The 26,547-nt window shown below is 54.0% G+C and overlaps 1 protein-coding gene across 4 annotated transcripts; it reads right to left on the bottom strand.

Moving 5' to 3' along the window:
• Nucleotides 1-481: 481 nt before the first annotated feature.
• SLC43A1 (solute carrier family 43 member 1) lies at nt 482-25,902 on the bottom strand. Of its 4 annotated transcripts, XM_030864383.2 has the most exons (15): nt 25,594-25,902; nt 24,146-24,312; nt 15,159-15,336; nt 14,979-15,034; nt 14,773-14,849; nt 12,337-12,429; nt 10,593-10,726; nt 9,257-9,435; nt 7,606-7,752; nt 7,476-7,511; nt 7,121-7,238; nt 4,499-4,640; nt 4,193-4,266; nt 2,241-2,364; nt 482-1,166 (listed from the first exon to the last, which is right to left on the bottom strand). In XM_030864383.2, exons 2-15 carry the CDS (start codon nt 24,297-24,299, stop codon nt 1,020-1,022), a joined length of 1,659 nt encoding a protein of 552 aa, XP_030720243.1. In that variant the 5' UTR covers nt 24,300-24,312; nt 25,594-25,902; the 3' UTR covers nt 482-1,019. The 4 variants fall into 4 exon arrangements, with proteins under 4 accessions (XP_030720243.1, XP_030720242.2, XP_030720244.2 ...); XM_030864382.2 differs by lacking the exon at nt 25,594-25,902 and having other exon boundaries at nt 24,146-24,647; XM_030864384.2 differs by lacking the exons at nt 4,193-4,266; nt 25,594-25,902 and having other exon boundaries at nt 24,146-24,647.
• Nucleotides 25,903-26,547: the final 645 nt, after the last annotated feature.

The following is a 26,547-nucleotide window of genomic DNA, read 5'->3' as shown; positions in this document are numbered from 1 at the left end:
CCCTTGATGCAGGTAATTTTAAAGCCTCATTTATTGCTAAAAGTAAATATGAAAATAGCATAAAATGAAGCTCAAAATTTGCATGAAGTTTTATGATAAAACACTATAAAGAATGTTACTTGTGACAGACCTCCCTCCAGGGATCCCTGGATAGGAAAGTTTGAGAGGCATTCCTTAGCATTCTCTCCAAAGCATCCTGCCCTTATCCCCTGTAAGGAGAAAGGCCAACCTCCCGGATGTACCCCAAACCCTGAGAAGTGGCGGGCAGGAGCAGAGGGCAGGATCTGGACTCCCTCCAGACACTAAGGGCAGGGTATGGTTGAGAACAGGGAGGTGAGCCAGACAGCCACAGGTGGACAGGCCGGCACTTCCGGTGTCCTACTTAACGCCCAGCTGAGCCTGGCTGAGGACGAGGGATGGGGTGTGGGAAGACACCCCCTTCCCCCAAGACACAGGCAGGTACACACCAGCCAGCCTCTCACTTCCCTTTTTATTTCCTCTAAGATCTGCAAGCAGCAGCAGCAGCAGGGAGGGAACCCACCCTCCAGCCTCGGGAAGGGGCTTACCGCCCACGCGGCAGCATTCAGGACACAGCCAGCACCTCAGGCCCCTCTCCTCTGAGGGGCAGGGATTTTCATACCCACATGCACACACACATGCCTGGACACTGCACGGCTGAGATCTTAGGGGTCACCTGTTCACTGATCCCACAAGCCCCCAGGAGGCAGCAGCAGGCAGACCCCTAGGCCCAGAGAAAGGGCAGGGCTGCACCCTGGTCTCCTCCAATCCCAGGAGCAAGAAGGTCTGATCCTAGCACAGGGGACATCTTCAGTCAACGGAGCACTGCTCTGGGGATTTTTTTTTCCTTTTTATCAAGTCTCTACAAAAATAGAACTTCTCCTGGTATTTATAGGTCCCCGGCGCCTGGCTCTGTGCGGAGGTTACAAGTAGAAAAGCCACGAGGCATTCCCTTTGGCTGCTCAGGCCTTGACTGCCTGTCACCCAGGCCCCTCAGAGGCCTAGGAAGTCACCTCAGGGCTGCCAAGCACCTTCAGGGGGCCCTCCCAGTGGGTGACGTACTCCCGCTGGAGCCGGGTGCGATAGTAGAAGAGGTAGCAAGGTAGCAGGAATCCCAGCAGTGAGAACAGCAGGAGGCCCAGATTCACCTTTAGGGCAAAGAGAGAGAGAGAGAGAAAAGCGGGTCAAGTGGGTACCTGTTCACCCTCATGACCCTCAGGGATCCTCCTTAGCCTCCCACAGGGAGAAGGCAGCCATTTTTAGTCCAGGTCCTGGGCCAGAGTGACAGACAGAGCCAGTACTTGCTGTGTGCACTCACTCTCCACCAGCGTCTCACTGAATGTTCGGCGGCCTCATAAAGGGTCAGAGCCTGGTTTGAACCCCAGCTAATGCTGGTGCCCAAATGATCTGGTGCCGTCTGGGCAGCCTGGGCTGGGAACCTCGACCTTTGAGGGCGTTGGCAATGGGATCCCATTGGGAGTGGTGCTCCCAGGCGGTTAACAGCACTGGGGTGCATCCTGGGATAGAAGGCCTGGGTCCGAGCCCACCTCCTGTGGGCCCGGATGCAGCGCACATCCCACCCTGCATTACTCACGGTGTGGCAAGTCACCCTAATTCGATGCACCTCCTTCTCTGGGCCATTGTGGCAACGTGCAGTACAAAACACACGGTGCGCTTGGCACCAGGTGAGCCCTTGGGAGGTGGCAGCTGTCATTTCGTCATCATTGTGGCGGGATCATTGCGGGGAGTGGGTGGGCCCTCGAGGCAGATATCAGCTTTAGGGAGGTGAGGTCAGTTCGATGTAAGGAAAAGCCTTTCCAACCAGACCCACAGCTGCCTCCTTGTACAGGACCGGCACCCCATCGCCGCGGGCGTTTGACTAAGAGGGTCTGGAGGAACCCCTTTCTAGGGGCTCTGGAGAGAAGATCCCTGCATCGGGTGGAACTGGACTGGATCAGGACTGGGTCACTGTACAAATCACCTGGGAGCTGCCTGGGCCCAGGCCAAGAGATGCTGATTCAGTAGGCTGGGGAATCTGTGGGCGGGTGTGATGGACAGCCAGCTTGGGGGCCCCCTGATTAGAGACCTCCAAGGTGCCTCCTGGCTGAGATAAGAGCGAGGGATCCCATCACATACAAGAGCCCCCATCCTCAACTCCTTGGGTGTACCCAGGAAGGGGGATCCTGTTGCCCCCATGCCACCCCCCCACCCCGACTTCTCACCCAGAAGGGCTCTCCTTTCAAGGGTCCCACCATGGCCATGAAAAGCGGCTGCTGGAGCAGGGCAAACACAGCACTGATGAGGGACTGCAGGCCCGTCAGTGTCCCGAAGTGGTTGGACGGGTACCTGTCAATGAGAGGAGGGAGGGCGCATCGTGAGGGTCGTGGTCCTCTCCAGCGCCACCCTTTGTCCCGTCCCTCCCTAGATATCACTCTTTGTTAGCCAGGCAGGGCAGAGCTTAAGAGTTCAGGTTCTCTGCACGTGCCCTGGCCTCGAGGGTGTAGGCTGTGACTTCACGGCTACTGAGCTGGGTTCTGACACCTACTGTCTGTGTGATAACAGCAAGTTACTCAACCTCTCTGAGCCTCACTTTCTTCCCTAAAAACAGGGACAGCACTAACCTCACTGGGCTGTTTGTTTATTCTTTTAACACATATTTATTGAGCTCCTGTGACGCCAGGTACTGTTCTAGGTGGATGGAGATACGGCAATGAACCTAACAGATACGGAGGTGGCATTCTGGCGACGGGTGGGGGCTGGGGGATGGCACGCAGGTGGTCGTCACACAGCAAGCAAGAGAAATGCACCGTTGGGACTTCCCTGGCGGGCCAGTGGTTAGGGCTCTGTGCTTCAACTGCAGGGGGCACGGGTTCGATCCCTGATCTGGGAACTAAGATCCCACATGCCGGGTGTGGCCAAAAAAACAAAACAAAACAAAAACGCACAGTGTGTTAGAAAGTGGTAAGTGCTATGGAGAGAAGCTCAGCAGAGAGAGGGGGGTGAGGGTATCTAGGGGGTTGCGACTGTAGACAGGATGGCCCGCAGAGGCCACTGAGACAAGGACAGCTGAAGAAAGGCCTGGAGAAGGTGAGACGGCTGGGAGCCTTGTGGATATCTGGAGGAAGCACGTGCCAGGAAGACGGGACAGCAAGTCCAAGGGCCCTGAGGAGGGAACACACATAGGGTTTCTGTGGCATGAGGCAGCCATGTGGGAAAAGCAGGTGAGCGAGGTGGGGAGGTGAAGGAAGAGGTCCCTGGCCGGGCCGTGGTGGGGGGGACCCTGTAGGGCCTTTTAAGCCATAATGAAGCCTTTGGCTTCTTCTCTACGTGAGATAAGACGGGCAGTTGTGGAGTGACGTGAAGAGACTTATGTCCTAACAGGTGTCTCCAGCTCCTGTGTTAAAAATACGGAGGGAAAGCAAGGGCGGACGCAGGGACGGTCAGGAGGCAGCGGCAGCGGCAATAATCCCAGCCAGGGGGTGGCACCGCTGGAGATGCTCGGAAGGGCTGGGTTTGGAGGCTGTGGAATGCGGAACGGGCAGGCTCGCTGGTGGACTGGATGTGGGCTGTGAGGAATGAGGGCGTGGAAGCAAGGACGACTCCAAGGTCCGGCTGGGGCTGCCCTCTGAGGTCTGAATGAGGGCGTGGGGTCAGCATGTCACGCCATGCCCACGATGGAGTCATAAGCGCTCCAGGACCGTTACAGTTTTGTCACCGCTCTTTTACTCCATCACACACTGGGGAGACCCTCAGCCGTGGAAACCAGGAGGAAAAGGGAACAGGGAACAGGGCCAGGGGGGTGGGGCAGGGGAGGGGGTTGTTCGACATGAAGCAGGGAAGTCAGGAGGCAAGCGAGACTGCCCTCTGGAGGTTTCGACAGGGCTGGCACGGGGAGAGAGGCCACTCCAGGGGCCGCTCCCGAGAGCAGACACAGGACCCAAGTGTCATGCAGCCAAGGACCTCAGCTGCCCCTAAGGGAAGACGTTCTGACAGTGGGGTTATCCCACAGTGCGGCGGGCTGCCTTTGAGGAAGGGAGCTCCCTGCCACTAGGAAGCTGGGGCGAGGGCAGCGAGCCAGGCAGCCTCCAGAGCCTCACCAGCCCCGACACAGCAGCAGCCCGGGGAGGCTGCGGAAGGGCGCGCTCAGGGGAGCCCGGGAGCCCAGCTGACTCACACTGCCGCGTAGAGGCCTCCACAGGCCGAGTGGTAGAAGCCTCGGACCATGGTGTGCAGGACAAAGGTCAAAAACTGAAACCAAAAAGAGAGCGGGGAGAGCTGAGAGCTGCGTGGACACAGGAGGGAGGGCGGCCTGCACGCGCCTGCCCCCTCCCAACCCAACCTCCTACAAACACTGCCTGGACGGCCCAGAAAACAGACCCAGAGGACGGGAGCCCTGCTTCCTGGAAAGCACCTGCCAGGTGACGCATGCCCGGGGCGGCACTCTGCAGGCGGGGAGAGCGGGGAGGGTGGAAGTCGGTACCTGGAGGTGTAAGCTGTCGATGAGGCACGTGATGCCGAAACCCACGAGCAGAAGGTTGGTCAGAGTGAAGGCGTTGATGGCATTGGTGAGCTTTTGGATCTTGCGGTAGCGTGGTCTGACGGACTTGGTGGCCACGCCGTCCCTGAGGAGAACAGGCCGTCACGGGCCGCTGCCCTGACCTCCTTGGCAGCCCTCCCCACCCCCTGGGTTCTCAGCCTGGTCCCTCCCCTTTCAGGGTAGCAGAAAAGGGAGAGAGTCATTCCTCCAGCCCTGTGTTTCTCAAAGCATGGCTCCCCCAGCATCATCCGGAGGTTTTCTTTAAAATGCAGATTCCAGGGCCTTGCGCCAAACATCAGAATCTCGGGTGGTGGGCCCTGGAATCTGCATTTGGAAAACCATCTCCTATTTCATAAGCACATTGAAGTCTGAGAATCGAGGATGGGAAGGAAGGTGGAGAATGGGGAGCTCTCACACCATCTCTCATCAGAAGCCCCCCAACTAAAGTGTCCCTGCCCACCAGCCTAGACAAAAGTAGATGACACTCTAGGGACAGCCGCTTGGCCCCTGACTGCCCAGCAAGCCCCTCCCTGTAGCATAATCAAGGGCTCTGAGTCTGGCCCAAAGGAGAGGTCAGCAGGCTGAGACAGATGAAGACAGGCCGCCCCACTGGTCCGAGAGAAGGGCCCTGCTGATGGACCATGGCCGTCAGAACAGAGCGTAGAGGAGGAAGGCTGGGTACCAGGGCCAGGGTACCACTGGTGGGGAGGGAAGCCACATCCTTAGTGACTTCTCTCCTAGTCTCCCTCTCCCATCCTCTCAGGACAAACAGGACCGTTTGGATCAACACAAAAAGAACACAAGCAGTCAGAAGACCTTCGTGCGAGACCCAGTGGTGTGGGACTTCCCTGGTGGCGCAGTGGTTAAGAATCCGCCCGCCAATGCAGGGGACACGGGTTCGAGCCCTGGTCCGGGAGGATCCCACATGCTGTGGAGCATCTAAGCCCATGCGCCATAACTACTGAGCCTGCGCTCTAGAGCCCACGAGCCACAACTATTGAGCCCACATGCTGCAACTGCTGAAGCCCGCGCGCCTAGAGCCCGTGCTCCGCAACAAGAGAAGCCACCGCAATGAGAAGCCCGTGCACCATGACGAAGAGTAGCCCCCGCTCTCCGCAACTAGAGAAAGCCCGCGCGCAGCAACGAAGACCCAATGCAGCCAAAAATAAATAAATAAATAAAATGTGGTGGGGAGAAAAAGACCCATTGGTGGTCTCCAGGCCACAGGACGGCCCCGATGACCCCCGCATCCTGCATTCACACCCTGGTACAGTCCCCTTCCACAAGGTTCCAGAGTTACTCTGTGTGCCTATAGAAGACAACCTCACTCATGTATGTCACTTCTGAGATGACGTCATGAAAGACCTTGTTGCTTCTGTCCTGGTGTCCCTCCCTCAGCTGTCTTGCTCTGGGGCCAGCCAGCTGCCGTGTCATGAGCAGACTATAGAGAGGCCCAGGTGGGGAGGAACCGAACCTCTCCAATGGGCGCACGAGTAAGCTTAGGAGTGACTGTCCAACCCGTCAGTACTTTAGATGACTGTGGCCCTGGCCAACAGCTTGACCACAACCGTATGAGAGATCCTGCTATGGTCTGAATGTTTGTGTCCTCCACAAATTGTTATGTTGAAATCCTAATGCCCATGTGATGGTATTAAGAGATAGGGCCAGGAATTCCCTGGCGGTCCAGTGGTTAAGACTCCAAGCTTCCATTGCAGGGGGCCCGGGTTCGATCCCTGGTCAGGGAACTAAGATCCCACAAGCCGCGCAGCAGGGCCAAAAGAAAACAACAACAAAAATAGAGGTAGAGGTAGGGCCTCCGGGATTTGACTTGCGCCCTTATAAAGAGGCCCCACAGAGCTCCCTAGGTCCTATGTGAAGACACAACGAGAAGGCTTACACCCAGAAGAGGACCCTCTCCTCACCATGCTGGCACCCCGATCTCAGACTTCCAGCCTCCAGAACTGTGAGAAATAAATTTCCATTGATTATAAGCTACCCTGTCTGTGGTATTTTGTTACACCAGTCTGAACAGACTCAGACAGACTCTGAGACAAAACCACGCAGCTAAGTCATCCCCAGAGTCCTGACTCTCAGAAACTATGAGATAATAAATGTTTGTTGTTTAAAGATGCCAAGTTTGGGGGTGATTTGTTATACAGCAATAGATGTCTAATACACCAACTCTATCTCTTTCTAACCGTAAGGCTTTAGAGCGTACCCTTTATAACAAAGGTTCTGGAACCTACTACTAAATGCTGTGTGATCTTGGGTAAGTTAGTCAACCTCTCTGTATCTCAGCTCCTCACCTGTGAAACGAGGATAATGATGTAGGCACCTACCTCCGGGAGCTGGTGCAGGACTCAATAGGACGATGCAAGTGCCTAGTGCACAGTCAGCATTTGACGTCAGCTCTACTTATTATCAAGCCAGCCAAGTCCCCTCTTAGTGTCAGTTTCCTCATCTGTAAAATGGGGATGTACCCCTTCTCTCCCAGGGTTCTTGGGAGAATGAAATAAGATGCTGGATGTGAAAGCACAAAGTTGTCACCACCCCTGGGCAGGTCACCTAGCAGTGGGGGTGTCCACGCAGTCCTTGATCCGCCAGTCCATGATGTAGCCAATGAGAGGGCAGGTGAGAAGGCACGACAGCTGCATGGCCCCAAAGACAGACGAGTAGAACTCAACTGGGCAGGGCAGGAAGAGAAGTGGGGTCAGGAGCTGACATGACAGATGCCAGCAGCCTAGTGGGCACTGTCACCCACGCCCAGCAGAGGAGAGAAAATGACAAAATCACCTTCTTTTCACCGCCACATTCTTAGATCCCCCAAACGCCCAGGGTGACAAGGGTGGGTCCAGGCTCCCCTGACAGCAGGCAGTGGCGGGGTGGGTGTGGGCAAGGACCCAAGCTTTTGTCCCCCTACCTGTCTCCGTCACCCTTTGTTTCAGGTCGTCCGTCTCTGTTGGGAGTGGAGGGGGAAAGCCAGGGTGAGAGGAGCTCAGCCAGGGTGACCCCCTGCCCTCCAGCCCCCGGGGGGCTCGGCTGCACCTCACCATGCTCCTGGCCGCCAGTCACGATGTACTCCAGCATCTTGTTCATCGCGGCCATGTAGAAAATGATCCGCAGCTGGGTCATGCCCATGGTGAGGAGGCTCCACAGGAAGATGGGGGAGCAGAGGCTCTTGCGCAAGGGCACAGACTCTGGGGAGACAGCAGGAGGCGCCCCTGAGCCCCAGACCTTCCACTTGCCTCTGCGTGTCCCAGCGGGTGCGGTTCTAGCAGAGGCTCTGACGCTATGACTTCGGCGAGGGATCAGTTTCTTCAAAAACGAGGGTTCAGCTTTACTGGCCTCCGAGTTCTTGCCCAGCTCTATCACTATCTCACTAGAGCATTTTCTTTTCTTTTTTGGCCACGCTGCATGGCTTGTGGGACCTTAGCTCCCCAGCCAGGAATCGAACCCAGGCCCTCAGCAGTGAAAGTGTGGAGTCCTAACCATGGGACCACCAGGGAATTCCCTCACTAAAACATTTTCAGGGGACCTCCAGGTGTGCACCGTAGGCTCGGCGTGGTAATAATAACTCGACCTACTACTTATTAAGCACTTGCTGTGTGTTGCACACTTGACAGGTATTATCCCATGTAATCAAATTGTACAACAACCCTATCTGCAGCACATTCTACAGACGGGGAGACTGCAGCTCAGAACGCGCAATGACTTGCCCGAGCTCATGGGGCTGGAAGGTGGGATGCAGGTGGGATGGACTCAGCTCACGCCTGTTAACAACTCTGCCATGGGAGGATCGGCAGTGGGGATCAGACTCATAACTTCACAGCATTTTCAGTTTGCAAAGAGCTTCCACGTCCCTGTCTTCATTCAATCCTCAAAACTAACTTCCCTGTGAGGTGGGTGTTCTCACTGCTAGTTTAAGAGACAGGGAAGGGCTTCCCTGGTGGCGCAGTGGTGGAGAGTCTGCCTGCCGATGCAGGGGACACGGGTTCGTGCCCCGTTCCGGGGGGAATCCCACGTGCCGCGGAGCGGCTGGGCCCGTGAGCCATGGCCGCTGAGCCTGCGCGTCCGGAGCCTGTGCTCCGCAACGGGAGAGGCCAGAACAGTGAGAGGCCCGCGTACCGCAAAAAAAAAAAAGAGACAGGGAAAGTGAGAGCAGGGTTAAGTGATCTACCCAAGCCACATGGCCTGCAATTGGGAAGCAGGACTCAAACCCCCATCTCCTGACGCCCAGGCCCATCGTCCTTCCACTAGTCACAGAGCTGTCACCTTGCAAAGTGGCCCAGGCTGAAGGCAGGTGCAGCTCCTCCTGTAGCCAGCAGGAGGCGCCAAGCAACCAGGTGTCAGAGGACCCAGACTGGAGGCTGGCTCACCTGCAGTATCTGATGCAAGAGACTTGAAGGTTGCAGGGAGCCCTGAGGAAACCAGCCCTCCCACAGGCCTGGACACCCTGCCTCATTCTGGAAGCTGCCCCTCCCTCATCCCAGAAATCCCGCAGAGTACCCCTGAATCTGAGCTTCCCAGAGTTCCCTGGGACTTTGATTTGCCCCCATTCTAGAAACAGGGAGCAGGCCCACCTCTATGAGGCGGTGTGGTGAGAACTGAAGAGGAGAGGATGAGCACCTGGGCATGAGCTCGCTACGCACAAGGACCCACCCTCTCCGTCCCCCACGGCCGGCACCTTGACCAGACACTCACTCTCAGCAGACTTTTCTGAGATGTCACGAACGTCCTGGGACGAGATGAAGATGTCTGCCCCCTCCTCCAGGCTGGGGGCCTTCTGGCTCAGCCGCTGGCCCACAGTGGTCACATAGGTGTAGAAGCGGTCACCTGTCACCTTGTGATCCAGGGCCAGCCCTCTGAGCTTGATCTTCTCCCTGCCAGTAGCCAGGCCACAGCACGTGGGAACCAGCCACACAGAGCCCCCCTTCAACAGCCTGCCTCTAGGGGGTGCCAAGCCCCCCTTTAACCAGCACTGACGGGCCCACTGACAAGCTCCCAAGGGCAGGGCTTGTGTCTGTGTGTCTCAGAGCCCGGCCCAGGGCCCAGCTCAGCACACGCTGAGTGAAGGATGGATGTGCCGTTTTCCACTCGGGCTGTAGCCACGGAGGCAGCATTGAGAACCCAAACTCCGGGGTGGGGAGGCGGAGGGAGGGATAAACTAGGAGGTCAGGATTAACATATACACACTACTATATACGAAACAGATAACCAACAAGGACCCACTGTGTAATACGGGGAGCTCTACTCAATATTTCTAATAACCTATAAGGGAAAAGAATCTGAAAAAGTGTACCTATATATATATATATGAATCACTTTGCTGTACACCTGAAACTAACACAACATTATAAATCAACTATGCTTCAATAAATAAAAAAAAAGAACTCAGACTCTGGAGTTCTGATTCCAGCCTTAGATTCCCCCCTCCCCCCTTCAGTGGTACGACCTTAGGAAGGTCACTTTGTTCCCTGTGCCTTTGCTATGAATGGAGTTAATAACACAACCCACGTCACAGAGCTGACTGAGAATGAGCGCTGGGCACAGTGCCTGGCCCACAGGAGATGCTCCATCAGTATCAGCTATTTGACTGGCACCCTAGGTGCCTGGTTGTGGGGCATCACTCCAGCCCCCTGGGGAACTGACTGGGGGGGTAGGTAAAGTTGGCATTCAGGTTGCCCCACAAAGGGTGGGATTTCATTCCTCTGTTCCCCCCCTTTCTGGGTCCCCGTAGCACATGGCACTATTGCAACGGTCCCTCCTACTCTGATCCCATCCTCCAAACCTGGACAGAAGAAGACAGTCCCCACGTTTTGGCTGCCTGCTTTATGCCTGATCTACTCAGAACACCTGCAGGTGGGTGGGATCAGGCCCACGGTTCAGATGAGAAAGCGGAACTTGGAAAGCTCAGATGATAGGCAAATCTTGGTTGCTCTGAGTCCACAGCTGCTTCTGTCCATCACACCACCACACCCCAGCCTCCAGATCTGCAGCGGGAAGTCACCCTCCCACCCCACACACCCTGGTCACTCACTTGTAGTTGACTTCCTCCGGCGAGGGAAAGGCTTCACTCGGCCAGTTGAAGGCACAGTTCAGAAAGATGAGGCAGGCCAGGCTTGACCAGGTAAACATGATGGTCATGAAGGACACGCCGGCATCATAGATCAGCTGTCGGGGGAGGGGACAGGCCATGGAGGAGGCTGCCCAGCCCCAGGCCCGCGTCCTCCAGCTGGAGGTAGAATCCAGGCCCCAGAGACCTTAGAGAAGGTCTCTTCTACCCCATTCCTTGTACCCAATTTGCAGACAAAGAAACCAAGACCAGAAGTTAAGAGTTGGATCTAGAAGCCCCACCATCCTCTTCCTTTCTCACCCCAGCCCCCCTCAAGAGGTGTGAAATAGTTCGCACACGGTGCCGAAGGGGCCGGCCACAAGCTCAAAATGTCTTTGAAATCTCAATTATTATCTTAAAAAGACACACCAGTGTTGCCTTTGACTCCATACACGTTTGTTTTCACATGAAAGTCATTTCATTTTATGTACGAGAGAGGACGATGAAAGCGCCTAACCGTGTTTTTCCTGCCCCTTCTGGGCACCCTCCCTGGGGGAAAGACAAACCCAGTCTGAGAAGCCTTATCTCACCTTGCACAGGTGTGACAACTGAAAGGGGAGGGGCGTGTGCAAGCACTCTGCCCACAGCCTCCCAACCCCGGGACAAGCAGGTTCTCTATCGATTGGGATTCTGTGCCAACGTTGCAACTGCTCTAGAGAGGAAGCCAGGTATGTAGAAATGTCCTGCCTGCCACCCTCTGCCTGGGATGGCTGCTGTCCCCCCTCCACGCAGGCTCCAAGCTCCAGTGCTGCCTGGGAAAACTGCTCCTCCTGGGCCGCAGGCTTTGGGGCTCTTTCTTCCCCGGGAGCAGGACAGAACTTCAAAGGGCCACACCCGCCAAGATCTGGTTCCTCAAATCCCACTGCCTTAGTCAAGGGAACGGGGACCCCCAGCTCCAGGCCTGCTCCTACCTGAACAATTGTTGGTCACCCCCATCAGTGTGCTCTCCACCTCCTCTGGCGACGGATGCTGAGCGAGTGCCTTCTAAACCAATAAATTAACTGCCCAAGGCAGAATCTGAGGGGCATGGTGCGGCCCAGCTGGAAGGGTACTTTGATATCAGAGGGAGGAAAGAGGCCCCAAACTTGCCCAGAGCTAGAACTCAGGCCTTCCGGCTCTAGGTCCACCAGGCTGACCTGTCTAGGAGCTGGCCAGGCCTGAACTAGCTTGGTGACCTTGGACCCAAGTCATCCAGCTTCTTCAGGGCTGGGGAAGGAGATATGGCCTGAAAGCTGGGCTGAGGCCAAAGAGGCGAGGGCCTTGAAGGCATGTGAAGGGGTTGGACCTGATTCTGTAGGCGAAGCAGAGTGGGTGGATGAGCTAGTCCTCCAACTAAGGTCATTCTGGAAGTCACGTGAATGGCAGCTTAGAGAGGGAAAAGCTTGGAGGCAGGGAGATCAGCTGAGAAAGCACTGGCCCAGGAGCGAGGATGAAGGCCTGGACAGAGCAGCAGAGAAGTCAGACCCACTGGTCCACAGCAGCACCTGGGCTCTTCCCATGATGCTGCAGTGCTTTGCCCTGCTGTGGTGGGAACTGACCTCCGCCTGGCAGGAAGTAGGTCACCAGATATCCTATGCGCCCAGCCCCACCCAGGTCTTGCGTCAAGGCAGAAGGAAGGCCAAGCGACCTCACTGCCCACCAGCTGCCCACTCCCCAGGCAGCTCCGTACCTTGATTCCCGGGTACGTGATGGCAGAAGAGGCATAGGAGCCGATCATGAGGGCCATGAAAGTGGAGCGCAGGTTCCCAAACATGTTGGGCAGCTGAGAGAGGAGAGCAGTGTCAGTGAGCAGGGAGACCCTGACACCTGCCCAGGGCTCCCCTTTCTCCGCCCGAGCAAGCTTGGAAGCTTCTAGCCCAGTAGTCCTCAACGTGAGCTCCAGGAACACCAGCCCCAGAGTCGCAACAGAAAAGTTCTAAGGCAAAATCAGGGTCGGAAACTGGGCTGTGCTCCCCTCCCACACAAAGAAGTGCTCACAAAGAGAAGTTCTGTTTAACCCCATGGTTTCCCAAGTTACTTTTTTTTTTTTTGCGGTATGTGGGCCTCTCACTGCTGCGGCCTCTCCCGTTGCGGAGCACAGGCTCCGGACGCGCAGGCCCAGCGGCCATGGCTCACGGGCCCAGCCGCTCCGTGGCATGTGGGATCTTCCCGGACCGGGGCACGAACCCATGTCCCCTGCATCGGCAGGCGGACTCTCAACCACTGCGCCACCAGGGAAGCCCCCAAGTTACTTATATATGGAACCCCTTAATCATGACTCGCCTCTTAATAACCCATGGGTTAGGTGTTTAAGAAACACTAACCTACAGCAACTCCTTTGACAGATGAGAACACTGAGGCCTGGAGCAGGAAAGGAACATACTCAAGCTCACAGAGCACGTTACTGACTTTCTCCCCTGTCCTGGCCATCCGAGTTCTATCCCAGAACCCAAGACTGTGACCATGGCTGGCTCTGTAACAGGATGGTGCCCCTTAACCTTCTCGGTGGCCCCAGAGGCCCCCAGTCCATGGTTTCTACTGAGCCAGGACAAGTAACAGGATGGCTAGGGAGGTGAGGGTGGGAGTAGGGGGGAAACAGGGCCAGGCCAGGTGTCCAGAAGAGGAGGCTCTCACCCACAGGGCAGACCCAGAATTCCTACCAGTAGAGAACTGACCGTGTGTTCTACTCACTGGCCTGAGCCGGGCCCTCAGGGGAGGGAAAAGCAAAGTCACCCAGCCCTTTGTGTGCTCCCACCTCTCCCTCCTCCCCCCAGTCCACAGATCCCACGGCTGGAAGCGTCTTAGATGCCATGCAAAGCTAAAACCCTCTCCACAGAGGGAAGAACGGGGCTCCAGAAGGGGATCACAAATAGCTCTGGAGGGGAAGGCGAATAAACACAGAGAACTGACCCATCAACCTCGAAGCGGCTATGAAAAACAGCTGCGGCCGCCCTGACCCCCTGGCACCCTGTCTGTGCGAGGCGGGCTGCAAGGACGCCATGGAGAAGCGCTAGGGCCGGGGGAGCGGCGGGGGCCTTGGCGCCCCTCACTACCCCCCGCCAGGGTCCGAGAGCGCTGTCTCCGCCCAGCACGGCCCAGGCCGGCCTGGCTGGACCGGCAGGGCGCTGGCCGTCCCGGCTCGGATCTGTCCTGGCCCTGGCCCGCGAGCACCTAGGCCCGGGGGCGGCACAGGAGCCGGAGGCGGGACCGGAGCCGGGTCCTGTCATTGGTTGGAGATTACGGTGGCGGAGCAGGGGGCGGGCTGCGGGCGGAGAGCCCCCTAGGCCCCAGGGCAGGGTTCAAGGTTAGGCCCCGGAGGGCAGGGGAGAGAAAGGCTTTAGGGCCTTGAGCCAGGGTGCGCAGCGTGGAGAAGGGGCTGCGGAGGGAGGCGGGGATGAAGCGATCCGCTTCCTTAGAAAGTTGTGAAATGTCCTGGGCTGGAATTAAAGGCAGTTGCTGGGCGAGGTGAAATTCAGCCAAAAAACACCCAGTTTGGCGGTCAGGCGGCCCTCCTCTGAGATAAACAGCCCGAGGCTGGCCGGCCAGGAACCCCTCCTCCCACCACACACGCTGAAGCCTTTAACCCTTCTGCACACTCACTCGCATATACACTTAGAGTAACACATGTAAGAGGTCAAGCCAAGTGAAAAAGCCCTTTTGTAGGTCAAGCACAGTCAAGTGTCGGCAGTATTATATGGTTCAACCTAACACACTCACAAATACAGCTACCTACCCATGGACAGCACCACATATACACGTGGCAAACAAACACACGCCCACTGTCTCAAGCTGCCCACCGCCCTTACTTTCGCATTACCCAGTTTTAGTCTTTCCAGCACTTACGACTAGGGATATCATTTATTAGTTTATTTGTTTTTAGGGTTGTCTGTTCCCCCAATTCCTGAATATAAGTTCCAGAAAGGTGAAGAAGTCAGTTCTTTCTGTGCTGTGGCCCCAGGACAGAGTTCAACAGATGTATGGGCTTGGGACACACACACACACACACACACACACACACACACACACACACACGTGCATTTGATCTGCGTCCACAGGCCCTTCTCCCACCCTCACCGTCACTCACTCCTGGGTGACCTGCTGCCGAGTTGGGACCTGTCATACTCACTGTGAGTGAAGAGAATGTTAGGCAGATGCCACCAAAACCATTCAGGGACAGGGCCAGGAATATCAACGGAGACAGAACTGGGAAGCGGAGAGGGATGAATGAGGCACCGGGGAGCTGTGGGAGGCCAAAGGCAGGAGCTGGGGTAACACCCACCTTCATCCCACCCATTCTTTTCCTGTGGGGACACGAGAGGCCAGACATCTCACCTTTGGTGTCCCAAGAGGCCAGGGCCATGAGGGTGCAGGATGCAGCGAAGCAGGCACTGTGGAGATGCAGGGGAAGGGGGAGGGGCTGAACACTCTGTGCCTCCCCTCCCCCTGCCGCACCAGTCCTGCCCTGCAGCTCCCCAAAGCCCCTTCCAGTTCCCCACAGCCCAGCCACCTCACCTGCCAATCAGCCGCATGGGCCGGGGCCCGAAGCGGTCCATGAGGATCCCCAGCGGCAGGGTGGTGGCGCTGAGCACGAAGGAGCCGATGGTGAAGCCCAGGTTGAGCATCTCTTCCTGCTGGTTACAGCTCAGCCACTGGTGCTGCTCATCCTGGCTGGTGTTGGTGGTGTTCACAGCTGAGGAGGGGAAGGGAAAGGCAGCACGTGACCGCGGGAGCAGCTGGGCACAGGACAGAGGCCTGGGATCGGGGGTCCTGCACTCAAGTCGCATGCCTCTGCTTGGCTGCTAACTGGTGACTTTGGAATTATGCCTCCTCTGGTGGGGAAGGGGCTCCATAAGCGGCAGCAATCAGTGTCTGACCCAGGGGGTCATACACCCTGGGTTGGTCATACACCCAACCTGAGGCCTCAACTAGCTCACATGGAATCACGGACATCGAAGTATTTACCAAACTGAAATATTCACTCAGTGTCCAAGCTTAAGGGGTTGAGGATCTCCAATAGGATCCAATAGGAAGCACTCTCGAATCCAGGACAACATCAGTGGGTGATGCTCACATGATGTAACAAGAATTCCCTTAAAACTTAGAGGACGCTTCCCCATACATGACGTTCTGATAAAATAAGAGCTACTGTTTGTTGAGCATTTAACTGTGTTCTAGGCACGTTCTCAGCGGTCACTGTATTAACTCACGACAGCCCCAGGAGTCAGCTAATAAAGTGTCCCCACTCTCCAGGTAATGAAACTGAGGCGCAGAATTAGGACCACGGCACTGCCCTCCGGTGCTCCTCTGCAAGTCCCCCTCCGAGAAGACGCGTCCTCCAGGTGAAAGGCCAACTTGGAGTTGTGTCAAGTTAATGAAAAAGGCTGGCGGCGTGGGAAGGAGGCGGGTTTCATTTCACCCCATGCTCGGTGAGTCACGAGGTGGCGGCTCCCCTGCCTCCTACTTGTTACTTAGGCATCACTGCCAAGGGCAAAGTCAGGGTGCACCTGGAAGGTGGACAGACCAGGGTCTGAATTCCCACCACCATCCCTACTAGCTGTGCAACCTTGGACAAGTAACTTCCTCTCTTTGAGGTTCAGGCCCCTTGCCTGTAAAAAGGAGCAGGGAATGCCTAACCCAGGCTCCTTAGGAGATTCAGTTGGAGAAGGGTCCTGGCCCAGAGAGGGTGTCCTGAAACAACTGATGAAGGGGTAGATGATGGCCCCCTGGGGGAGCCACGGTGTGGCGAGCCTCTTCTCTAGGTGCCGGGGAACTCACGGTGAGTAAGACAGGAAGCTCTCAGCTCTCCTGGGGCTTGTATTAGATAATAAACAAGGAAACAAATGGACACTGATATAAAGAGTCACAGGTGCTATGAAGAGAACAAAACAGGAAGATGTGATAGTGCTGAATGCTGGGAAGGGGAAGTATCTGCCCTCCGTGGTGACAGCGACCCCTGACTTCAGGTATCCAAAGGGCATGCAGACGGCAGAAAGCTGACATAAGGAAGAAGAGAATGAATTCTTTTCAAAGCATGAGTGCTGGCCAACCAGAGGAGAAAGCCCCTTGGGCAATGGGATGCTCAGGGGTTAGGGGTTTAAAGCACACAGTCTCTGGGGTTCAGGCTAGCCCCCCCCCCAATTTAGTGATCTTCATCGTCACTGTTCATTTCTCCACCAGGTTTGTCTGCACCTGTTCATTCAATCTACATACACTTAAGCGACATCTACTGTACGACAGGCACTGTGTCGGGACAGTGGGTAAAGCAGGAAGAAGCGCAATGCTAATTTAGACCGGAGGCTACAAACAGGTGACCAGCAATGAACCCCACCCATATTTTGCTTGGCTTGCAAATTTTAATTGGGTGCCAGTTTAAAATCAGGAGTTATCACCCAAAAATCCAGAAGTCTGGCTTCTCTTTAGTAAGTCAGAAGATCTGGCCATCGCTGGAGCCGAGGAGAGACCACTGCTTTCCACCAGGGCTTGCCCTCTCTAAGTCACCCACGTCCTCACCTCTTCATGAGCTCTCAGACATCTGCCATCTTCTATCTGCCCTGATTGGCCCTATTATTATTAGGTTTTCTATTGAAGTATATTTGACACGTAATATATTAGTTTCATGTGTACAACATAGTAATTTGATGTTTGTATACATTACAAAATGATCACGACAGTAAGTCTAGTTACCCACCAGATGTACTATTACTGACTGTATTCTCATATTGGACATTACCACCCAATTGTTATTAACTGCCCGGCCCCTGTTGGCATCTGAGTTTGCAGCCCCTGAATTAGACACGGTCCCTGCTCCTCAGTCTTTCACAATCAAACGACACTTTCCCTCACTAGCCCTCAACTAATTAATACCTACTTTGTGCCACGCTTTTCCATATAGTATATCATTTAATCTTCACAACCCTACGAAGTGAGTGTAATGATCCCCATTTTATAGACGATGAAGCCCCAAGAAGCAAGGTACGTCACAGTTACACAACTTCTTACAGGCAGGCCTAGATTCACACTCAAGACCCCCTCCAAAGCCGACACTTCCCCGTTCCCCCAATGGGCCCCTCTATCCTGAACAGGGCAGCTTAGTAAGTTTTCAAAGCCTGCGCTAGTGCTGGCGAGGAAATGTGTTCTTCTATTGGTGGAGAACTCCAGCCTGACCTTGGCGAATAACCCAAGGTCAATTAATGCATTCACTTCTCTGGTTTAAACTGATCAGCCTCTTGTGAGTTTGACTAATAAGAGCTAGTTCCTAAGGCCTGATGACTCTGAGTGGTTGGATAAAGCCAGACTTCTTTTTTTTTTGCAATGTACTTTTTTTTTTTTGCGGTATGCGGGCCTCTCACTGTTGTGGCCTCTCCCCTTGCGGAGCACAGGCTCCGGATGCGCAGGCTCAGCGGCCATGGCTCACGCGCCCAGCCGCTCCGCAGCATGTGGGATCTTCCCAGACCAGGGCACGAACCCGTGTCCCCTGCATCGGCAGGCGGACTCTCAACCACTGCGCCACCAGGGAAGCCCTGTACTTTTTATTTTTTATTAATTTTTATTGGAGTATAGTTGATTTACAATGTTGTGTTAGTTTTTGCTGTACAGCAAAGTGAATCAGTTATACATATACATATATCCACTGTTTTTTAGATTCTTTTCCCATATAGGTCATTACAGAGTATTGAGTAGAGTTCCCTGTGCTATACAGTAGGTCCTTATTAGTTACCTATTTTATTTTTTAATATTAATCATGTTTTTAATATTATGTTGAAATAATAATGTTTTGATATGTTGGATTAAATATGGTTTGAAAAATTATTACAACTGATTTTAATTACTTTTATTGTATTTACTTTTTCATATTTCTTCCCTTGTTTGTTTTTTTAGAGTCTATTTCCTTTTCTCCCCCTAAATTGAAAGAAACAGTTAATATCAATAGCTCTTGCTACTTCTGTTTTCTTTTGCATTTAAAAAAATTTTTTTATTGGAGTATAGTTGATTTACAATGTCACATTAGTCCTTATTAGTTAAACTATATTTTATATATAGTAGTGTGTGTATGTCGATCCAAATTTCCCGATTTATCCCTCCCCCTCCCTTTCCCCCTTGGTAACCATAAGTTTGTTTTCTTCATCTGTGACTCTATTTCTGTTTTGTAAATAAGTTCATTTGTACCTTTTTATAGATGAAGCCAGACTTCTGAACCAAGAGGGAAGCCAAGCCAGCATGCAAAGACCTCTGTCCATGTCCATTACAACAGGAGAGGTCTCTGACACCTAACCTCTCCCATTTTATAGACAGGTGAAGCATGGGGTGCAACAGGGAAAACATACGCAGTAAGTTAGTGATAGAGGTGGGCTTAGAAGCGGGAGAAAATAGCGTTTCTCAAAGTGTGGTACGCACAGCATGTGCGCACTCAAGATGGGTTTAGAGGTACAGATGACCCTTGAACCTCAGGGGGTTAGGGGCCTCAACCCTTCCCCCGTGCTTTGGAAAATCCGCCTGTAATTTAGTCAGCCCTCCCTTTGTGGGGTCCCTCCGTATCTGCGTTTCTGCAGCTGCAGATTCAACCAGCCACGGAGCGTGTAGTCTTGTACTATTTACTGTTGGAAAAAATCCTAAGCAGTTCAAACCCGTGTTCAAGGGTCAACTGTACAGGTAATGGTTTTTGATGTTTCATAGTTATTAGTTATTTGAATGTGTATCAGACACACATATACATATATGTATGTATTAGAAATATATACGTATGATGTATGTGCGTATGTGTGTCTGAGTAACATCAAACTCAAGGTTCCAAGAGTATTACACATTTTTTTTAAACAGGATCTTTAGTTTAATTTAATTTAATTAATTAGTTAATTATTTTTTGGCCACGCCGCACAGCTTTCAGGATCTTAGTTCCCCGACTAGGGAATGAACCCTCACCCCCTGCAGTGGAAGCGCAGAGTCCTAACCACTGGACCGCCAGGGAAGTCCCAAGAATATTACACTTTAAAATGAGGCTTTTTATTTTTTAAAAAGTGGATTGATTTAAAAGGAAGTATTAAGTAAATAATAGTACCTATGGCACACAGAAATGGTAAAATCATGAAGGTGAACTGCAAATGACTAGGTCTAGGAAACACGGGAGAGAGGATCATGGTTAAGCATTCTTCGTGTCCAAATTCTGGCTCCACTAGCTGTGCTGCTGAAACTCAGAGGCTCTGCTATCCCATCTGTGAAATGGGGATAGTGACTGCAGCCATGTAAAAGGTGGGCTCTCAGGACTGCTGCACACACACAGTACTCACAAAATATCCCAGGTCTCTGAGCCCTTCCTCACCATCCCCCACCCTTGCCCCATCATTCATTCTCCTGCAGCTGACATAGCCACATTCACCACAACACCCGCAGAACTGGGCTCTGGCTACTTGTCTTCTCTGTGACGGGGCTCCCCCAGGGGAACTCTTAATCCTAAGGCCTCGGAGAAAGGTTCTGGGGCTGAATACTCACTCGGCTCCTTATTTATTAGCTGTGTGACCTTGGGGAAATTACTTAGCGTCTCTGAGCTTCAGCTTTCCCTTCTATAAAAAGAGTTGTTGTGAGGACTAAAGATCTAACTAGCAAATAGTCAATGCTTGATGAACTTTAGCTACTGTTTTATTATTTTGGCACTTACGCTGGATATGCAGTTGTGTGTGAGAAGCTGAATTGCCCCTGCCTACTTCTGAGAAACAGTCCTCTTTAGCTGTGATGCCCCAACAGGTGGGTCAACCATCTACCCCAGGGTGTACCTCAAAAGAGGGAGAGCAGAAACCTGAGAAGACAGAGGGTGTGGCCAGGGAACCCCAAAGGCAACACTAATGAGCACCTCAGTAATGAACTTGGGACTTCCCTGGTGGTCCAGCAGTTAAGATGCCACGCTTCCATTGTACGGTGCACAGGTTCAATCCCTGGTCATACAAAAATGAACTCCAAATGGATCAAAGGTTTAAATATAAGAGCTTAAACCTTAAAACTCTTAGAAGAAAACACAGGCGTAAATCTTTGTGACCTTAGATTAGGCAATGGTTTCTTAAACATGACACCAAAACACAAACGGCAAAAGAAAAGACAGCTTGGACTTCATCAATATTAAAAACTTTTATGCTCCAGACCTAGAAAACAAACTTACGGTTACCAAAGGGTAAAGGAGGGGAGGGATAAATTAGGAGTTTAAGATTAGCAGATACAAACTACTATAGATAAAACAGATAAACAACAGGGACCTACTGTATAGCACAGGGTACTATATTCAATATCCTGCAATGAACTATAATGGAAAAGAATATGAAAAAGAATATGTACATATATGTGTGTGTACATATATATACATATATATATATGAATCACTTTTCTGCACACCAGAAACTAACACATTGTAAATCAACTATACTTCAATTTTTAAAAAATAATCCAAAAAAAGAAACTTTTGTGCTCCAAAGGACACCATGAAGAATATGAAAAGAAACCCACGGTGGGAGAAAAATGTTGCAAAAACTGTATCTGATAAGGGACTCGTATCTACAATACAAAGAACTCTTACAACTCAATAATAAAAATAACCCAATTTAAAAATGGGCAAAGGGGGCTTCCCTGGTGGCGCAGTGGTTGAGAGTCTGCCTGCCGATGCAGGGGACACAGGTTCGTGCCCCGGTCTGGGAAGATCCCACATGCCGCGGAGCGGCTGGGCCCTTGAGCCATGGCCGCTGAGCCTGCGCGTCCGGAGCCTGTGCTCCGTAACGGGAGAGGCCACAACAGTGAGAGGCCCGCGTACCGCAAAAAAAAAAAAAAAAAAAAAAATGGGCAAAGGATCTGAATAGATATTTCTCCAAGGAAGAAATACCAATGGCCAATAAATACATGAAAAAGCTGCTCACCATCATTAGCCACTAGGGAAATGCAAATCAAAGCCACAAAAATGTAACACTTTATGTCCACGAGAAGGGCCGTAATAAAAAAGATAAACAATAACAAGTGTTGTCTAGACTGTGGAGAAACTGGAACCCTCCTACACTGCTGGTGGGAATGTAAAATGGCCCAGCCACTTTGGAAAACAGTCTAGCAGTTCCTCAAAATGTTAAACATAGACTTACCCTCTGGCCCAGCAATTCCATATGGAAGGAAAGCATATGTCCACACAGAACTTGAACATGAGTGTTCACAGGAGCATTACTCATAATAGCCAAAAAGTGAAAACAACCCACATGTCTATCAACTGTTGAGTGGATAAATAAAATGTGGTAGCAAAGGACTTGGAAAGGAACCAAGGCTTGATACGTTTGCCAACATGAATGAACCTTTAAAACATCATGCTAAGTGACAAAAAGCCAGTTATAAAAGATCACCTATTATAAGATGCCATTTATATGAAATGTTCAGAATAGGCAAATCTATTTTTGTCATGGGCAAACCTGTAACAGAAAGTAGAGGATTGGTTGCCTAGTGCTTGAGGGTAAAAGAACAGGTTGGGGGAGAGGTACTGCTAGTGCGTCCAGGGTGACTTTTTGGGGTAGAGAAAATGTCCTAAAATTGGTTGTGGTGATGGTGGTACAACTCTGAATAAACTAAAAACCATTAACTTGTATACTTTAAATGGGTGAATTGTAACATATGTGACTTGTATCTTAATCTAGCTCTTATCCATATTTTTAAAAAGGTGGAAGGGTGGGCAGCAAAAGGGAAGGAGCTTTGGGGATGATGGAAATATTCTAAATATTGACTGTGGTGACGGTTCCTGAGGTGTGTAAATTTGTCAAACCTCCTCAAAATGTGTGATGTAAATTAATCTTCAATAAAGTTGATTAAAAAAACAGGTGGGGCTGCCCTGGTGGCGCAGTGGTTGAGAGTCCGCCTGCCGATGCAGGGGACACGGGTTCGTGCCCCGGTCTGGGGAGGATCCCACATGCCGCGGAGCGGCTGGGCCCGTGAGCCGTGGCCGCTGAGCCTGCGCGTCCGGAGCCTGTGCTCCGCAACGGGAGAGGCCACAACAGTGAGAGGCCCGCGTACCGCAAAAAAAAACAACAGGTGGAGAAGGCAGGAAGAAGCCACCGGATGGGCAGCAGCAGGCAGCACAGGGCAGGTCTCTCCAGCCTCCAGGGTAAACAACGCAGAGGGGACCTGGACTCCTGGCCTCTGTTGGCAAAGGGATCCCACACCCCTCTGTTTGGTTCTCTCAGCCACCCTGGGGCACCCAGCATTTCGCCCCAAGCCAGCTCCTCCTGACCCAACCTGCCTCCCTGGCCAGCTGCCAACTCTAATCTCCACCTCCTCAGGCTCCGCAGCGTCCTGTCACTGGGGCCAGGAGATGCACGTGCATCCTTGCACCCTTGGGGCCACCTGCTGCTTCCTTACAGATAAGGTTGGCGGGGGGCTGGAGCAGAGTGGGTGCTGCCCAGAGATCAAGAGCACCCCAGCTCCACCCCCCAAGGCAACGGTTTTCTCCCACAGCCAAGGCAGACGCCTGCAGGGAGTGGAGTTGAGGAGTTGGGAGAAGCTCGGAGAAGCCAGCAGAAGCCAGGAATGACCCCTAACATGGATCAAGCGCTGTTGACACTCAGCACAGATAACTTACTCTTCTTCCCATTTTGCAGGCCGGGCGACTGAAGCTCAATGTTTTAGGGAACTCGCCAATGTCACCCAGCTGCTAAAAGTGGTGGAAGCTGGGATTCTAACCCAAGCCGGCCTCCTTCCAAAGCCTGTTCCACAGCAAGGAGGTTGGAGGAAGAGGATGGGGGGTGGGGAGGGCCAAACTCCACATCCCTCGAGCTCCTTAGGCTGAGCTTGTCCACACAGCTCTCTCCTTCCCAGAAAAGAAAGATGCCTATCAGATCACGAGAGCCTCAAGTCCCAGACACTAGGAAGGGCGACTCCTTGCCTCCAGGCACCTGAAGACAGCAGGGATGTGGTTACTGCTCCCAAGGATTGTTAGAATTCTCACTCCTGCATCCACAGCCCCTGATTCAAAGCCAAGGTGACCAAAGTGGAAAACAGGGACCGTCCACAAGTGGGGGCCTGGAGGAAATGAGGCCATTAACTTTGTACAAATGGTTCCTTGAAGACCTGGGGGCTCAAGTGGCCTGGAAAAGGAGAAGCACACTGCCTCCCCCTCCCTTTACAATCAAATCCAGCTTGCAGGCTCTCCTTTGCCTCACTCAGCCTTACAACAGAAAGAAATCCCTCACCCAGCTAGTAGCTGCTGCACTTCTGGGAGTCGCCACCTTGCTCGAGACCTGAGGCTGCAAAGGGATCAGTCCCAGGATCTGGACGCCCGCAGGACACCTGGCGTTCAGTGAAAACTGGATTCGAAGAATGAGGTAGAGTGGGTCATTCTCTAGAGGAAGTTTGAAGAGGTCAAGAAGTGGGGCCGCCCAGTCCCCTGTGGAGCGCTCGGTCTTGAGCAGCCCGGCTTTCTGTCTCCTTTGCCGGCGACCACCTTCCCCCTCTGCTGCCCCTCCCGAGCCCCACCGGCCCCTTCTCGGGCATACCTGAACACATGCTGGAATAGAAGCCCTCGTTCTTGAGCATGATCAGCAGGGAGCTCCAGCCCAGGAGCACCGCGGAAAAGAAGAGGTTCTCCAGCACGGCCGTGCACGCCATCCACCAGCGCCTCCGGTACGCCTCCTCCAGCGTGGGGGCCATACTGGTCGCGAGCCTGCCCAGGAGCAGAGCACTGAGCGAAGGGCCCAGAGGACCGAGAGAAGCATCCTGTATCATGATGGCTCCCGAGACCCCTCGAGCCAGCCCGCAAGGGGGCCTTCACGGAGGCCCCATAGAGCCCTGGGCTTCCCAGCGGGTGCCGCCGAGCTGGCTCTGGGCGCACTGGCAGCGCCAGGGGCGCACGAGGCGCTGGGCTCCCGCCGTGTCGCTATCAGAGACAAGGAAGGTCCTGTCTGTGCGCAACAGCTTCTTGGCGCGCTGCCGGGCTCTTCCACCCTGGCCAAGGCACGCAGAGCCCGGCTCCCGGGGACCAATCCCGCACTTCCCCAAGTCCCCAAAGGTCAGCAAGGGTCAGGGCGCGCTCTGAAGCAACCGCTGGCCAGTATCCGGCCTCCCGCTCCAGGAAGGACCCCCAGAAGCAAGCAGGGGGAGGAAGGGGAAGTCTGATGTTAGCTCAAGGACACCCTCCCCTCTTCCTGTTGCCCCTATAAGACCACTCCTCTTCTCTGGGGCCGGGCTTCAGCAAACCCTCCCCCTTTCCGCACTAGGCGACCCAAGTCCCTACAGTCTCTCGGTCTAAGCCGACAGCTGCCACGTGGAAGGAGACCCAGGCAGGCCCTCCAGCGCCGCCGGCGCCACCCACTCACACGGGCACCCAGCTGCGAGCCGGGGAACATGCCCGCCCTCTCTCGCCCGGGGAGGGGGCTCGGGCACCCGCAGGAAGACCGACGGCCGCTGACTTTATAAGAGCAGTGGCGGCGGAGGGGCTGGCGGGAGGGTGGGTTTACCGGAGAGAGAAGGAGCCCGAGCACCCACCCCCACCCCCTCCGCCTAGGCCACGGCCGCCGCCGCGGGAGGAGACGGGGCGCGGGCGGCGCGGGGGCGTAGAGCGGCCGGTGAGACCGAGAAAAGCAGGGAGGAGAGGGACAGGAAAGGCAAGAGAGAAAGGGCGCGAGGGAGCGGAGCAAAGCACGAATGCCTTCGCCGGAGGGCCTCAGTACTCTCATCTGTGAAATGGGGCTTTGCATTTAGGAGTTGCCGCAGGTCCGTTCGAACTCCGACAAGAGTGTTTCTCTAAACGGAGGCAGTGCGGCAAGAGAGGGCGCCGAGGGGCCAGACCAAAGGGGAAGGAGGGACGCGCTTGGAGAGGCGGGACCCACGGGCTCAGGTAACGGGTCTTTCTTGGGGAGCCTGGAAGTGTCGGTGGGAGCCAGCCGGGTGACTCTCAGAGAACGTTCAGCCCGGGACCCGGACCCCAGCCGCACCCGCTGCTCACCTCTGATCCGGGGCAAACGCGCCTCCTGTAGCCGCCGACCGGTCGGGGAGCGGCGCGTGCACAATTTCGGCGTCCGGCGTCCGGCGGGCCCAGCTCGGAACCGCAGCGGCGCTCGGGGCTTCTCTGCGCGCCGGGTCTGGGCGGCCTCGGAGATTCTGCCGGACCGCCTGGTATTCTCACCGCCTCGGTCCCATCGGAAGAAGTCGGGGAACGGGAACCCGGCGGGCGCCACCAATCCGCGAAATGAGGCTAGGACGAAGTGGATCGACGGAGTGAACAGTTGTAGTTACAACCGGCCGGGGCTGCACCCCGAGGTAGGGGCGGGGGCTCCCTTCCCTAACCCTCCCCCTAGGTCGAGTTTCACGGGCACGTGACTCGTCCTCTGGTCCCCAGACACTCTCCCCGGCACACGCCCCTGCACCTAAAATGTCCACCCTTACTCCCTCCCCCTCCCCTCCCCCTCGGCCCCCCAGACAGAATCGGGGCAGCGCCCTCTGTATCCTTGGTCAAAACAAAGAACAACTCGGCTGGAGCCGACTGACCGCGATGCAGGGCAGCCTTGGGTGGGGTTTTGAACTGTGCACTTGGGAGTAGAGTTTTCCGAGAGGCAGAATGACCCGGGTTTCTTTGTGGAATTAGATCGAGGTCTGAGAGTGGACTTGAAAACTGGCCTGGGTTATCCTGAGCAAGTTGCTTAACCTCTCTGAGCCTCGGTTCTCATAACAATAGTACCTACCTTACAGCAGTACCCACAATAGTACTGCCGAGAGGTGGGGGCTGGAATTGGGGGTTGTGAGGCAGGTAAAGTGCTCATCACAGCGCTTGGCACAAAGTAAGCATAATAAATGTTCACTGTTGTTGTTACTACTGTCATTATTATTATTTTAGAAGATGTGGTGATGGGATGCTTCCAGCCACTTACTGATTCCTGGTAAATCTCTCAACCTCCCAGAG

The sequence above is a fragment of the Globicephala melas genome, chromosome 8, assembly GCF_963455315.2.
Source record: "Globicephala melas chromosome 8, mGloMel1.2, whole genome shotgun sequence".
NCBI lineage: Eukaryota > Metazoa > Chordata > Mammalia > Artiodactyla > Delphinidae > Globicephala > Globicephala melas.
This window is presented reverse-complemented; position numbering and strand designations above follow the sequence as displayed.

Excerpts from the sequence above, each read along its gene's own strand:
- SLC43A1 (XM_030864382.2), bottom strand. The coding sequence starts at position 24,374 with ATGATACAGGATGCTTCTCTCGGTCCTCTGGGCCCTTCGCTCAGTGCT. Across the intron at positions 14,850-14,978 it reads GGCCTCTTGGGACACCAAAG|TTCTGTCTCCGTTGATATTC; the intron begins GTGAGATGTCTG and ends TCCGCTTCCCAG. Across the intron at positions 12,430-14,772 it reads TAACATTCTCTTCACTCACA|CTGCCCAACATGTTTGGGAA; the intron begins GTGAGTATGACA and ends CTCCTCTCTCAG.